This window comes from Panthera onca, chromosome A1, assembly GCF_046562875.1.
Source record: "Panthera onca isolate mPanOnc1 chromosome A1, mPanOnc1 haplotype 2, whole genome shotgun sequence".
In the NCBI taxonomy this organism is placed as follows: domain Eukaryota; kingdom Metazoa; phylum Chordata; class Mammalia; order Carnivora; family Felidae; genus Panthera; species Panthera onca.
This window is the reverse complement of record NC_138339.1, coordinates 168,742,548-168,757,314: the sequence shown is the minus strand read 5'-3', so window position 1 is coordinate 168,757,314 and position 14,767 is coordinate 168,742,548. Positions and strand designations below refer to the sequence as shown.

The window sequence follows — 14,767 nt, the reverse complement described above, 5'->3', positions numbered from 1 at the left end:
CACTTTGTATGCCCAGGCTGCTGTTTTAGGAATTCACATGTTCCTGTCAGGTCCTCTTAGAGGGTTTCACAGTGGGCTGCTGGGCCCAAGATACAAATCCAATCAAACAGTGTTTAATTTCATATCCAGTCCTATTTCCTTAGAGAGAATATGCCACCCAGATGTCTGGGTCAAAATCTGGTTCACGAAAGAGCCACAGAAAAGCTCTTTTCCAGGCACAAAGACTGAGGCTGCTTTGCCAAGTCAGGCTGGCTCTGCCTCTGCCTCTGTTGGATTCCTTCAAGATGGGTGTTCTCCCAGCATCTCTCATGGGCGCACATAGTTTATTCTGCATTCCATAGTTCTAAGTACGTATAAGAAAAATCACATGATGCATCCCAAAGTAAAACAGGAACTTGAAGACTCAGCACTTGTTTTTATTTTTACTTGACTCCCACCATCTCGGAGGCTGGTGCCTGCTAACCATATCTTGTGCACTTTGGCTAACACCATAATTAACCAACCTACCACAACACCCAACCCGTGGATAATGAGGGAGATGCTCTATAAGAAGGGAAGGGAGTAAGACCCATGGAGGAGTGTCTGAACAGAAATCTACCATCGACTATCATGTGTTTTTAACCATCTTTTCTGATGATTTCCTGTCAGGCAAGTAGCACCAACGGACGATGCTTTATGTGACTGGGAATGATAATGACTACTTTTTGTAGCTGCAATGTTTTCAACATTTCTTGCAAAATTTGATTATTTTTCAGGGATTTAATGCATAATGCGTTCATGTGCGAGGAAAATTCTACTCCTAGTCATTTCACACATTTAGGCTGTCAACCCCGTCAGCTGCGGAATCACTGATTAGGGGGCCCCATAGCTGCCTGGCTGCTTTCATTAAGATGGTCAAAGTAATCAGGCAGAAAGGCACAATTGAGTAATTGGAGACCTGAAAACGTAATGCTACTTGATTACTATTATGGCTGGAAAATAGAGCAAATCCCAAGGGGCTAAGTCGGGTGGCTCTGAAGCAGCCTGATCTTTTATACAGAATCTAATATACCGACTTCAAATATATTGTATTATATAGAATATAACATTTAAAAATGTTTCTAAGAGTTGGATTTTGTATATTTTGTATGTATGGTATATTATTAAATCCACATAATGGTATGAGGAAAATGCTATTGTTACCTACATTTTAGATGTGAAAAAATAAAAGCTTAATGACTAATTTGTCTAGTATCATATAGCTAAGAAGTGAGGGAGCAGTGATAAGAAATCAGATCTGTATGACAAGAAGTGCAAACTCTTATCTGCGATGCCTCCTTATTATATTAAAAAATTCTTGAAAATACCTAAAATTTCTCTTTCTTTTCTTCTTCTTCTTCTTTCTTTTTTTTTTTTTTTTGGTAGCTCATTTAGTGGCAGAAAGTCAATCTGACCTAAGACTTATTTATTGTCCTTATTTATTCTTCTTTGCCCAAAGGCTGATGTTTTGCTAAAGAAACATTTGTGTATTGATTACAGAGTGCTGACTCAAACAAATTAAACCAGGAAGGGAGTGATATCACCCTTGTACAAATATCTAGAATATTCTGAACTCCAAAAGCCATCTGACTCCAAGAGGCTTTGGCTAAGAAATATAAAATCGGTGATGTGAGATTAGAGGAGACAGTAAAAGATGAAGATAAGATTTGAAGTTAAGAGAAGATTGTGTACATAAAGAAGGGGACTGGGGGTGGTTTTCTTTTTAGGATCCCCTGTTCCTAGAACAATGGCTGGCTCTAAGTGGGCCTTCAATACTGTGTGCTGAATTAACCTGGGCTCAGAGATGGACTGTGACAATGACAGTCTCAGTGTCAGTCTGAATGATGCGCTCTGCAATTTTCATTTCCCCAGTGACGGGGCACACAAAGAGAAGGTGGGCTTAGTGACATCACTGTCATCTTTGCTTGCATGCCCCCAACCCTGAAGAAGAGCTGAGCCTCTTGTTGAAGAGTCTGGCTCCAGGACAATAGCATCCTATGTGGCCCGACCCCAGGCACCGGAGAGGCTCTGCCCCACAAGCTCGCAGGGTGGGCTGCCATCCCCACACCACATTTGGTGCACAGTCTGTCTCTGGAGGGAGATTCAGGCAGAAACTCGGCACCCCCCACTCCAGGTGGCCATGCTCTTAGGAACAGCCACATTCCTAGCCTGGGTGCTTCTGTTCTGAGGGTCACATCAAGAGGCCTCGGCTGAGGCACTTTTCCCTATTCTTCCTGCCACAATACACTCACCCATCTGACACTCACCCGGTGCTGTTCAGTGTGGAAAACGGAATGCTGGGAGCCAGTGGCTTGTACTGTGGTAGTAGGAAAATAAAGACTGGCTGTGACTCTCAGTTTGGCTTGCTGTCCTACCTCACCACCTCCACGCAGGACGTGTCAACACTTGTCTAAGAGCAATCCTTGTGCCTATGCTCTGGATACCCTCTTCAAGAACCCTTTGCTATTGTCCTCTGTGTCTCCTACATCTTCAGCCTCACCTTCTACTTGCTTGTTCTCAACGAACATTTAAATACAACCACACTTTCATCCAACTTAACCCTTCCTTGGTCTTATGTCCTCCTCTTACCATTGGCCTTGCTTTCTCCTTTACTTTCTGGAACAAGAAAGGCTCACCGCAGACCTTTAGCATATTCTGTCCCCAAACCCAGGACACTGTGTTCCTCCACTTTGATTGTCTATGTACAGCTGTTCTTTAGTGACTGTTCCAAGAAGCCTACTTAGACGTTTCCATTCCTGGTTACAGATCTTAGTTCTGGGTTCTCAGAGCACCTCGTGCCTGCCTCTATCATGCTTTGCATTTACTTACTTGGCACGCCCTTCAACTGAGAATTTCCTGAAGACTGGGGATATAGTCGTGTTTCTGTCCTAAGATCACCAAAATTGTCTGGCTCTTTATACGCACTCAACAAATGCTTGGTGATGCATAACAAATTTAGCACGATATTAAAAAAAATAATAACCAGCCTATATAAGTCTACCATTTTGAGTACAGACACCTTTGCCTTCAAAGCTTAGTTTTTTAATGTTTATTTCATTTTTGAGGGAATGAGCATGAGCAGAGGATGGGCAGAGAGACAGGGGGACAGAGGATCTGAAGTGGGTTCTGTGCTGACAGCAGCGAGCCCAATGCAGGCTCGAACTTGCAAACCATGAGATGGTGACCTGAACTGAAGTCTGACACTCAACCGACTGAGCCATACAGGTGTCCCACAAAGCTTATCTTAAAAAAATGAATTAGGGGCGCCTGGGTGGCTCAGTTGGTTAAATGTCCGACTTCGGCTCAGGTCACGATCTCACCATTCGTGAGTTCGAGCCCTGCGTCGGGCTCTGTGCTGACAGCTCAGAGCCTGGAGCCTGCTTCAGATTCTGTGTCTCCCTCTCTCTCTGCCCCTCCCCCACTCATGCTCTGTCTCTCTCTGTCTCAAAAATAAATAAAACATTAAAAAATTAAAAAAAATGAATTATATACTGTTGTTACCCCGAGATTATTCTTCCCATATAAATGGGTATTTCAGCTTATGGTGAAAAAATATGTATTTTTTTGTCTTGGTCATTACATTTTTTCATGTTTTTAATTCCACATGGAGTTAATTTCAGAATCCTTGGTTAGGGGTTGTATTTTCTACATGAATTCTGTTTATGATTGATTTTTGACTTCCTCTTTTAGCCTAAGTGAATTCCTGATGATAATGCAGAGGCATAAACTAGAGAATTTTCCAAAGACATTTCAAATCTGAAGAGTTTATGAATTTTCTTACATTGAAAATCAAAAACTTCCTTCTAGATTGTGCTTGACATTAAAATCTATGAACTGTAGGGGCACCTGGGTGGCTCAGTTGGTTAAGCGTCTGACTTTGGCTCAGGTCATGATCTCACAGTTCCTGGGTTTGAGCCCCGCATAGGGCTCTGTGCTGACAGACAGCTCAGAGGCTGGAGCCTGCTTCAGATTCTGTGTCTCCCTCTCTGTATGCCCCTCCCCCGCTCTCACTCTGTGTGTGTGTGTGTGTGTGTGTGTGTGTGTGTGTGTGTGTCTGTGCGTGTGTGTCTCTCTCTCTCTCAAAAATAAATAATAAATATTAAAAAAAATTAAAAAATAATATATGAACTGTGAAACAGATTTTGAAATGTCAACTTTCACAGACACAAAAAACAAATTTTATTTTAAGATTCTGCTAAGGGCACCTGGGTGGCTCAGTCAGTTAAGTGTCTTGACTCTTGGTTTCAGCTCAGGTCATGATCTCACAATTTCGTGAGTTTGAGCCCCATGTCAGGCTCTACACTGCTAGTGTGGAGCCTGCTTGGGATTCTCTCTTTCTCCTTCTCTCTGCCCCTCCCCACTTGTGCTCTCTGTCTCTCCCAAAATAAATTAATAAACTTAAAAAAAAATACTCTGCTATACTTTCATCTATAGGTACTAAGAACTCTAGCTTTCAACTGGACTGGTTTTAGCCTCTCATTTTATTAGACTATTTCCAGAATTTTACAATTGAGGTATAATCTAACAGTGTTGAAAACGGGCTCAAGTGCCTGCACCCTGCAAAAGAGACCATTTTAAATATTAAAACTGAATTATTCCAAGTTATCAAAAATATGCCAGTATTTTTGATCCATTGTTAAAGGGATATTATTTTGATGTTAACCATTATTGCTAAAATGGGAATGATGGATTAAATTGACTGCAGTTTTTATCCTTACCCTTGGAAACGTTGTAAACCTGTCCAGTTCTTCAACAAAGCAGAACATCTGAAGACTAATTGCTGACATAACAATCAAGAGGCTGGCAGTAAATACGACCAAACTCCCAAGCTTTTTTCCAGGACCAAATATCTTGTACACAAAGTCTTCTAATGCAGGTGAAATCTTAATGAGTCGAACTACCCGAAGAACCTGTTGTGGGAGAGGAAAACATATGTACTTGATCATTTACTCACACTGAATCTTAAACAAGTTCACACTAAAACCTCATTTTTCACAGTACTTCATAAAATCACACTTTTCCATGTGAGTAGCTACAGACAAAAAGTAACACTACAATAACTAAGATCTTGGTGTATCTCAGTGCCTGCCTTTCTGCCTTTTAGCCAGAGCTCAATAAATCCTGAATGAATGAAGGAAAATGGTGGTAACAAAAGCTTTTTTTACATATAATGTGATAATTCAAAGTGCTATTACTCTTTCTTTTTCTTTCTTTCTTTCTTTCTTTCTTTCTTTCTTTCTTTCTTTTTTAGAGAAAGAGAGAGGGCATGCGAGCTGGGGAGGGGCAGAGAGAGAGAATCCCAAGCAGGCTCTGTGCTGTCAGCACAGAGCCCAACATGGGGCTTGATCTCACAAACTGTGAAATCATAACCTGAGATGAGATTAAGAGTCACATGCTTAATCGACTGAGCCACCCAGGCACCCCTCAAAGTGCTATTAACTAATACATATTGTTGAAATACAATTGATATTTTTCTCATGTTCAAATGTAGATGAAAGGCTTAATCCAACATTAGCTATATGTCTCATAAAACAAAGCTTCCTATATATTATTGTACATATAGACTTTTTCTTTTAAGAATCTACTATCAAAGAGTCCTTACTTATGCCTGAGAGTGATACCATAATATCCATTCTATCCTCTCTTTAAATAATAGAACTATCAGAATTTTAGCCTAACAAGTGGCTAGCAAGGACTATAGACTACATTTTCCAGCCCCACTTATAGCTAGATGTGGCCAGTCGACTAAGTTCAGATGTAAGGAACATGAAAAGAAGCAATTTTTGCAACTTTTGGCACATTTAATTAAATAAACTTGCCCTGGATACTCTTTATGCTTTCCTCTGGCAGGGAAATTGAAATGAATGGAGTAGTCCCTTTGGACCAGAAATGGAAGCCTTGTATGGAAGCTAACAGATTCAATCCACCTCAATAGGCAGGCTTCCTGCATGACTGTGTGGAGCAGAGCCACCTACTTTCCCTGGACACCCACCAACTACTGGAGAGAAACAAACTTCTGTCTTATGTAAGACTTGCATTTTTAGATCTTTGTTATATCTAAATACACACACATATTTAGATGTTTTGCATATATATAAAGGCAACTCTCCATAGCTTACTGATTAATAAATTCACTTGCTCTTCACTTTAACAAATACTGATTAATTATTATGTGCCAAACATTGTGTTGGACAAATAAGATTCAATGTTTATAAATTACAGAGGGAGTATAATATAAAGGCAAAGCTCCTAAGGGCATATTTATAAGATTAAAAGTATAATTTAGTATGTAATTCAAGGTTGAAATATAAAACATGGAAAAGTAGCAATTTTTCATTAAGTCTGAGATGTCAACATTTTTATATGTGCCTCTGAAAAATAAAAAGTGCTTCCAATTAAAGAATGGCATACCACTGATTATAAGACAGATTCCAGATTTAGAGATAGGAAATAGGAAAACAGGAAAACTATGGTCTTGGCACAAATAAACTATGGTAAGTGGAAAGGTTGTCCAAGATGGTTCGATGAGAGCTTAAGGTGACTGTGAATGCTTTTTAGTAGCAGAAAATAAATACTCTTCAATAGAGTAAGAGCAGGAAATGCTTTTAAAACCTAGTTTTTAGGGGTGCCTGGGTGGCTCAGTTGGTTGAGTGTCTGACTTCGGCTTGGGTCATGATCTCACAGTTAGTGGGTTCAAGCCCAGTGTCAGGCTCTGTGCTGACAGCTCAGAGCCCGGAACCCGCTTCGGATTCTGTATCTCACTCTCTCTTCACCTCCCCCGCTCATTCTCTCCTTCTCTTTCTCTCTCTCTCTCAAAAATAAACATTAAAAAAATTTTAACCTAGATTTAATTTTTACACATATAAAATAACATATGTTTGGATTTTTCCAGCATCCCTAGCTTCCTACTGTTCCTGATTTTCTTTTGACAAATCATTCCTGCTCCACTCCTGGTCCATGAGGACCAGAAGGGACTCTGTGATGCCCATGATCCAGGCCGGGAGGGAGTATTCACGATGACCTGAGTCATCCTCAAAACTTTTGTTGGACCTGTAAGAGGTGTGCCATTTTTCATTCCCAATTCACATTACTGTGAGCACCACAGAAATCTTGAGCTCTGGGAGCCATCTTTGCCACTACATGGAGCAAAGCTAGCTTAGGAATAACTGACACAGAAGAAAAGTGAGTGAGGAAATAGACTGAGCCCCTGTGATACCATTTTAGCTTCTGCATCATGCTATACTTGAAGACACTCTTACTTCCTTAGACTTTGAATTAACAGAATATATTGTGGTGAAATAATAGGAGTGTCTACAGAATCCAAATGTAGCCACATGACTAGTAAACTAAATGGACACACATGTAAAGAAGTTGAGAAAATGTATATTTTCTTCTTCCTAATTTTAATTCCTCCTTGCAATACTGAAAAAAGAAAATTCATGTGAAAAATCATGTTGTTCCGAGTAAACATTATGCTATATACATGGTTAAGCTACCAGTTTTCTGCTTGAATTTATATATATTCCCAAATCCGAACATATTACACTCAGGTCATCTTTCCAAGTAATTAGCAAATAGCTTTATCATAAGAACTATTAAAATATTCACATTCATATTAATATCCTGAATAATTATATGGAAGGATTTCACATTCTTATCAGATTTGTTATTCTCAGATATAAATGATTCAGTATCTAATTGTTAATAGCTAAAATGAGCAAGTTTACAGGAACAATTTAACTGGCTTATAGCTCAACTTTCAATACAGTGTGTTCTCTCCACTTGTATTAAAATCATATTTAAAAGATTGTCTAGGGGCGCCTGGGTGGCTCAGTTGGTTAAGTGTCTGATTTCAGCTCAGGTCATGATACCTCAGCTCGTGAGTTCGAGCCCCACGTCCGGCTCTGTGCTGACAGCTTGGAGCCTGGAGCCTGCTTTGGATTCTGTGTCTCCCTTCTCTCTCTGCCCCTCCCCTGCTCATGCTCTCTCTCTAAAATGAATAAACTTAAAAAAAAAAAAAGAAGATTGCCTAAGTAATTTTGAGCCTTATCCCAAATTCTAATAAAACATCCTATGCACATCTGTGCAATTTTGATAAATTAAAATTTCATTAGTTGGAAGAAGCAGAACTTAACATGATTCCTACATGGCCGATTTGATCAGCATTTTCAAAGGGGAAAGCCTGCATCCTTGGAAAGGCAAAGTCCTTATCAGTGACTCTAGTTACGCCTTTTCATCTATTTGGGGATAAATATGCTTTTCACTCTGTTTACCCAATAAACCCTTTTGATTTGGTGCTTCCACAGACAGGAAATAAAGTAAACCATACTCTCAAAGATAAGCACTGCAGAACATTTTGTGCTTATTTCCAAAGCATATTTTCCTGGTCACATTTCTAAGTCTATCTCTTCAAGATCACTCTGCTAATTACAAGTGAGATACTTCAGAAATTGTATGGCCAAGAATATGGACTATGAAATTAAATTTCTTAGTAATGCGTTTCCATCACTTGTTAGTTATGTGGTCTTGAGCAAGTTATCAAGTGTCTTAGCACTTCAGCTTGCATGCATGCTCTCTGTCTCCCAGGATTGTGGTGCCTAACCAATAGCATGATGCTCTCGGCCCAGTGCCCAGCACATAGTAAATGCACAATAAATCCCAACTGACGTCATCATAATTATCCGGTACATCAGAGCTGTAGCATTTTGCAACACTTTATTTCTTCCTACAGGACAATGGTGCTCTATGCTCATTCCAGTCCAACCATGCTGGCCTTTGTGCTATTCTTCAAACACAGCAAGCATGTTTCCACCTCAGGACAGTTGCCCTGTGGTTCTCTTGGCTTGCCCTTTCATTTCACCCAGTCTCTGCTCAAAAGCAACTTCTTCAGAGAGGGCTGCCATGAGCAACCTATCTAAAATAGCACCCCACCCTCAATCTCCATCCTTTTCACCCTTGTTTCTCCTTTACTGCATTTCTAGAACTTTATTCCACATTCTTTTGTATCCTTGTTTGTGAACTATTTGCCCTCTAGAATGTAAGCTTACTGAGCTAGGGCTCTTCCCTGCATATTTACCTCTGTCCTCTGTTTCTGGAACAGTGCCTGGCACATAGTAGGTGCTCAGTAAATATCATTTGAATAAATAGATGAAGAAAACCAATGATTGCTCTCAGAGATAACTGATGTTATAAAGGGAGTCATTTTGTACTAAACCGTTGACTTCACTTAAATACGAAAATGTGAAATTCACCGCCAACACAATGAGGAAAGGCCATGTCAGATGAGAAATGTGAGGACCCACAAGGGAGATCAAAGTGGACCCACGAAGAGCCAATCTGCTCAAGTCAGTTCTTATATGTGAATGTGCAAAAATCTTTGTGACACTTAAGCTTCTCCACAAAACAATCCAGGCAGTGTTTAATTATTTCATTAGGGAAATATAAACATGGTCAAACAGAGAGAGATACAAATGAAAATCACTTAACCATTAACATAAATTAAACTGTTATCGATTATAATCCAGAATCAAAGATAACATTAAAGTTGCAGACTCGGGGCACCTGGGTGGCTCAGTTGGTTAAGCGTTCTGTCTCTTGATTTCAGCTCAGATCATGAAATCACAGTTTGTGAGTTCAAGGCCCACATCGGGCTCTGTGCTGACAGTGTGGAGCCTGCTTAAGATTCTCTCTTTCTCCCTCTCTCTGTCCCTCCCCTACTCTCTCTCTCTCTCTCAAAAAATAAACTAAAAAAAAGTTGCAAACTCACTGAGTTTCATACTATGTGACTATGTCTATATATATATAAAACTATTAGAACCTTGCATGCTAATTTTAGGTATTTTGGGAAAAATTGACTAATATAAAAAACTAGACATAATGACTGTTAATAATCTGTAATAATTTGGTTTATTTCTTTCCTGTCATTTTTCCATTTATAGGTATTTTACATATAAATATATAGCTATAGATATACATACATATAACATATATATGTTATGTAATTTTATACTGTTTTGTGTTTAAATAAAATATAATCATATTATTTTAATCATGTCTCTGAGTAATTACAAATTCATCATTGTCATTATTTTTGTGGTCAAATTCGCATATGACTTGCTAAGCTATTCCTCAAATGTTTACCATTTTAAAAGTTCTCATTTTTTTAATCTTGTAAACAATTCTCAAATAAATATCTTTAGATTCAAAGATTACTCTATTTCTAACTTCTCACTAAAAAATTATCTGTGAGAAAGTATAGGAATTTTAAAGCCATAAATATATTTTGTATATGTATCCTTGCTGAAATAGGGACCAATATTTTTTTTAATTTTTAAAATGTTTTTATTTATTTTTGAGACAGAGAGAGACAGAACATGAATGGGGGAGGGTCAGAGAGAGAGGGAGACACAGAATCTGAAACAGGCTTCAGGCTCTGAGCTGTCAGCACAGAGCCCAACACAGGGCTTGAACTCACAGAGTGAGAGATCATGACCTGAGCCAAAGTCAGAAGCTCAACTGACTGAGCCACCCAGGTGCCCCGGGACCAATATTTTTCTTAACTTGGTTAACTTAATAGGTCTATAAAAGATATTTTGTTGTTTTGATTATCAAGCATATTTCCTATAATTATCAAACATATATATTAAATACTCATGTTGATTTTGTGAATCTAGACAGCAGTGCCCAAGAGCATACAATGGCATAATTGGGAAGTATATTTTGTACCAAGAGTTTTAAACATGTATATATCTCTTGCCCTACTCATCTCACTTATTATAACCAAGCCTAAGGATATAACCCAACAAATGACAAAGGGCTTATGTCCAAAGATGTTGATGTACTGAAAGCTTGAACCATATATCCTTTGTGATTTCAGTATGTTTGGCAATGATTACTAGAGGCCTACCTTTTAACCCATGTGTTTGCAGGATATTTGTTATCATTTCTGTGAATTATATTTTCATGTCCTTTCCCCAGGTATCAGAAGTATAGACTTTCAGGTTGCAGTCTGGCAGCTGAAGTTAAAACTGCTCTGAAAATAACAGCTTTGGAATCTCTAACAAATAAAGTCAGTGAAGTTGGAATGCATCTTTTTTCAGCTTAGGAGAAAATTTCATCTAAAACATCTCCACTGTGAATTTTCAGAAGTTTTAAAAACAATGCTATAATTTATGAATGCACTATTTTTGGCACTGAAGATGTCGCTGGGCCTATCTGAAGTTTGTGTTTATTATATAATAATTGTATATAACTATTTAATATAATTATGTATAGTTATTATTACATAACTGGTATTTCCTCTGGAAAGAAACAAATTCTACTGACAAATAGACGTTATTCATATTACCTGAAAGTATGTGAACTGAGAATGATAAAGATCTGGATATACATGAAGAGTAGTTCCAATTACTAGCAGTAGCTCAAATTTGTGGAGAGATGAGCTAATATATCCAGTAAATCCCAGACACCATATTTTCAGAAGTGCTTCCAAATCAAAAAGTACTGTAAAAGCCACCTGGAGGAACAGAGAGACAGGGAAATTGGAACGTAAAACTGTAATTTATTTCAAAATGCCTCATACATTTGTTAGTGTGTAAATCTCAGCTGCTGCTATATAAAATGAAAAGCCCACAACAATCTAGAATGACATGTTATAAAGAAAATGGTTTAGAAAAACACCAGCTAGAACACAGAAGACCAAAAACATCTAAAGCAATCAGTAAAACGTGTTAAAATGTTAAATGTTTCTAAGTGGTATTATTTCTTTATTATTCACTATCTGATATTATTTAAAAGTCATCGTCATTTATTAAATTCTGTATACACAGAAAGTGTGCATTTTTCCAAACTTTATATTTTCTAAAGATAGTTTCTATAATGCATATGGCATATTGTAAAATGACTTGCATCTTACTAAGCATCATCAAACTAAAATAAAAAAGTGTAGATCTAATTTATGTTTTGGGCCACATAAACAAGCAAAGAAATATGGATTCTATATCAAGCATTATGTGTGTGTATATGCACACATAAATTAATATATTAATATGATTTATGCCTAGAATATTAAGAAAATTAACAATGCATATTACTATATTAATAAATTAGTATAACCATTTAATCTATCACATTAATTCTATGAATTTGCTATTACTAATACCAATATTATAAAAAGTACTCATAAACACAGCATGTTATTTTTCATTTACTTGTCCAATGGGTAAAAATACTCATTTTATAAAAAAGTTTGCAACTGGAATGAAAGTGTGTAATATAAAATTAACTTATAATTAAAGAGCACAAGAGTGGGTGTTGGAATTAGTCAAACATATCCCTCTGAGAAGATACCAGATGATTTACTGGAAAATAGGAGTAGTGGAGAGCTCCCCTCTCTTATTCTTGGCCAACACAGAGCATCAGAAGGGATTTTTTTCTTACTCATATTACATAATAAAGGCCATATGTGAAAAACCTACAGCTAACATCATACCCAAAGTTGAGAAGTGGGAAGTCTCCCCCTAAGATCAGGAACAAAACAAGGATGTCCGCTTTCACCACTTTTATTCAACATAGTACTGGAAGTCCAAGCCACAGCAATAAGGCAAGAAAAAGAAATAAAAGGCATCCAAATTGGTAAGGAAGAAGTATAAGAACTAGAACAAACAACCTTAAAATTTTTATGGAACCCAAAAAATCCTGAATAGCCAAAGCAATCTTGAAAAAGAAGAAAATAGGAGGCATCACAGTCCCAGATTATAAGATAGACTACAAAGAGGTAGTAATCAAGACAGCATCATACTGGCACAAAAATAAACACATAGATCAACAGAACAGAATAGAGAGCCCAGAAATAAACCCATGATTACATGGTCAACTAATCTATGACAAAAGGGACAAGACTATGCAGTGGGAAAAATACAGTCTCTTTTCAACAGTCTCAATTGTGTCAGAAAGTTGGATAGCTTCCATGTTGGATACATAAATATCTACGATTGTTATATCTTCTTGTTGGATTATTCCCTTTATGATTCTATAGTGTCCTTCTTTGTCTCTTGTTATAGTCTTTGTTTTAAAGTCTATTTTGTCTGATATAAGTACTGCTACCCTAGCTTTCTTTCCACTTCTATTTTCATGATAAATGCTTTCCATCCCTTTACTTTCCATGTCCATATGTCTTTAAGTCTGAAATGAGTCTCTTATAGGCACCATACAGATGGGTCTTGCTTTTTTATCCATTCTGTCACCCTGTGTCTTTTGATTGGAACATTTAGGCTATTTACATTCAAAGTAATTATTGATAGGTATGTACTTACTGCCATTTTGTGACTTGTCTTATGGTTGTTTTTGTAGTTATTCTCTGTTCCTTTCTTCTCTTGCTATCTTCTCTGTTTGCTGGCTTTCTTTAGTGACATATGTGGACTCCCTTCTCTTTATTTTTTACATAGTTATTACTGGTTTTTGGTTATCATTATGTTTGTATCTAAAATCTTATGCACATAGCAGTCTATATTAAGTTGATGGTTGCTTAAGTTTGAACCCATTCTTTACTCTGCTCCCTTACACATTTTTATGTGTATGGTGTTATACTTTACATCCTTTTATTTTATGAATCCCTTGACCAATTTGTATAGATATACTTAATTTTACTGCTTTTGTTCTCCCTAATTTTTAAAAAAAATTTTTTAACATTTATTTATTTTTGAGAGACAGAGAGAGGCAGATCATGAGCAGGGGAAGGGGGGAGAGAGAGAGAGAGAGAGAGAGAGAGAGAGAGGGAGAGAGAGAGAATCTGAAGCAGGCTCCAGGCTATGAGCTGTTTTGTTAACACAGAGCCTGAGGTGGGTCTTGAACTCACGAACTGCAAGAGCATGACCTGAGCTAAAGTCGGACCTCAATGACTGAGCCACCCACCCAGGCGCCCCTGTTCTCCCTACTTTTATTACTCCTACTTAGGGTCTTATTTTTCACTCAAAGAATCCTTTTTAACATATCTTGTAGAGCTGGTTTAGTGATCATTAATTCCTTTAATTTTTGTTTGTTTAGGAAACTCTATCTTTCCTTCTACTCTGAATGATAGGTTTATTGGATATAGTATTCTTGGCTACAGGTTTTTTCTTTTAGCTCTTTAAATCTATTAGGACACTCCCTTCTGGCTGAAAAGTTTCTGCTGAAAAATCATCTGATATCCTTATGTGGTTACCCTTGTATGTAATGGTTTTCTTTCACTGATTTTATACTGATTTTATAGAGTTCTTTATTTGTCACTACTTTTTTGCCATTTTAATTATTATGTGTCTTAATGTGGACCTCCTTGGTTGATTTTGTTTAGGGCTCTTTACCTCCTGGATCTGTATTTCTGTTTCCTCCTCCAAATTTTCAGCTATTTTTTCCTTCAAGTAAATTTTCTGCCCCCCTTTCTCTCTCTTCTTCTGGGATCCTTATAATGTAAATGTTATTATGTTTGATGGTGTCATTGAGTTCCCTAAGTCTATTTTAATTTATTATTATTTTTTCTCTCTCCTGTTCAGCTTGATTGCTTTACACTCCTGTCTTTCAGGTCGCTGGTCCATTCTTCTGCTTCCTCTAGTCTACTTATTCCATTTAGTGTATTTTTAACTTTATTTATTGCGTTTGTTATCTCTGATTGGTTCTTTTTATGTTTTCTTTCTCTTTGTTAGGGACCTCTTCACTGAAGTCTTCCATGCTTTTCTCAATTCTAGTGAGTATCTTTATGACTATAAATTCTTTA

General features: G+C 37.5%; 1 protein-coding gene across 7 annotated transcripts in view; it reads right to left on the bottom strand.

Moving 5' to 3' along the window:
- The window catches only part of NALCN (sodium leak channel, non-selective), a 324,113-nt gene that overhangs the window by 152,453 nt on the left and 156,893 nt on the right, over positions 1 to 14,767 (bottom strand). For all 7 annotated transcript variants that reach the window (XM_060636745.3, XM_078432139.2, XM_060636746.3 and 4 more), the window contains 2 exons: positions 11,366 to 11,533; positions 4,737 to 4,928 (listed from right to left, as the gene is read on the bottom strand). In XM_060636745.3, the coding sequence (XP_060492728.1) occupies positions 4,737 to 4,928; positions 11,366 to 11,533 (360 nt within the window). The remainder of the gene's footprint in view (positions 1 to 4,736; positions 4,929 to 11,365; positions 11,534 to 14,767) is intronic.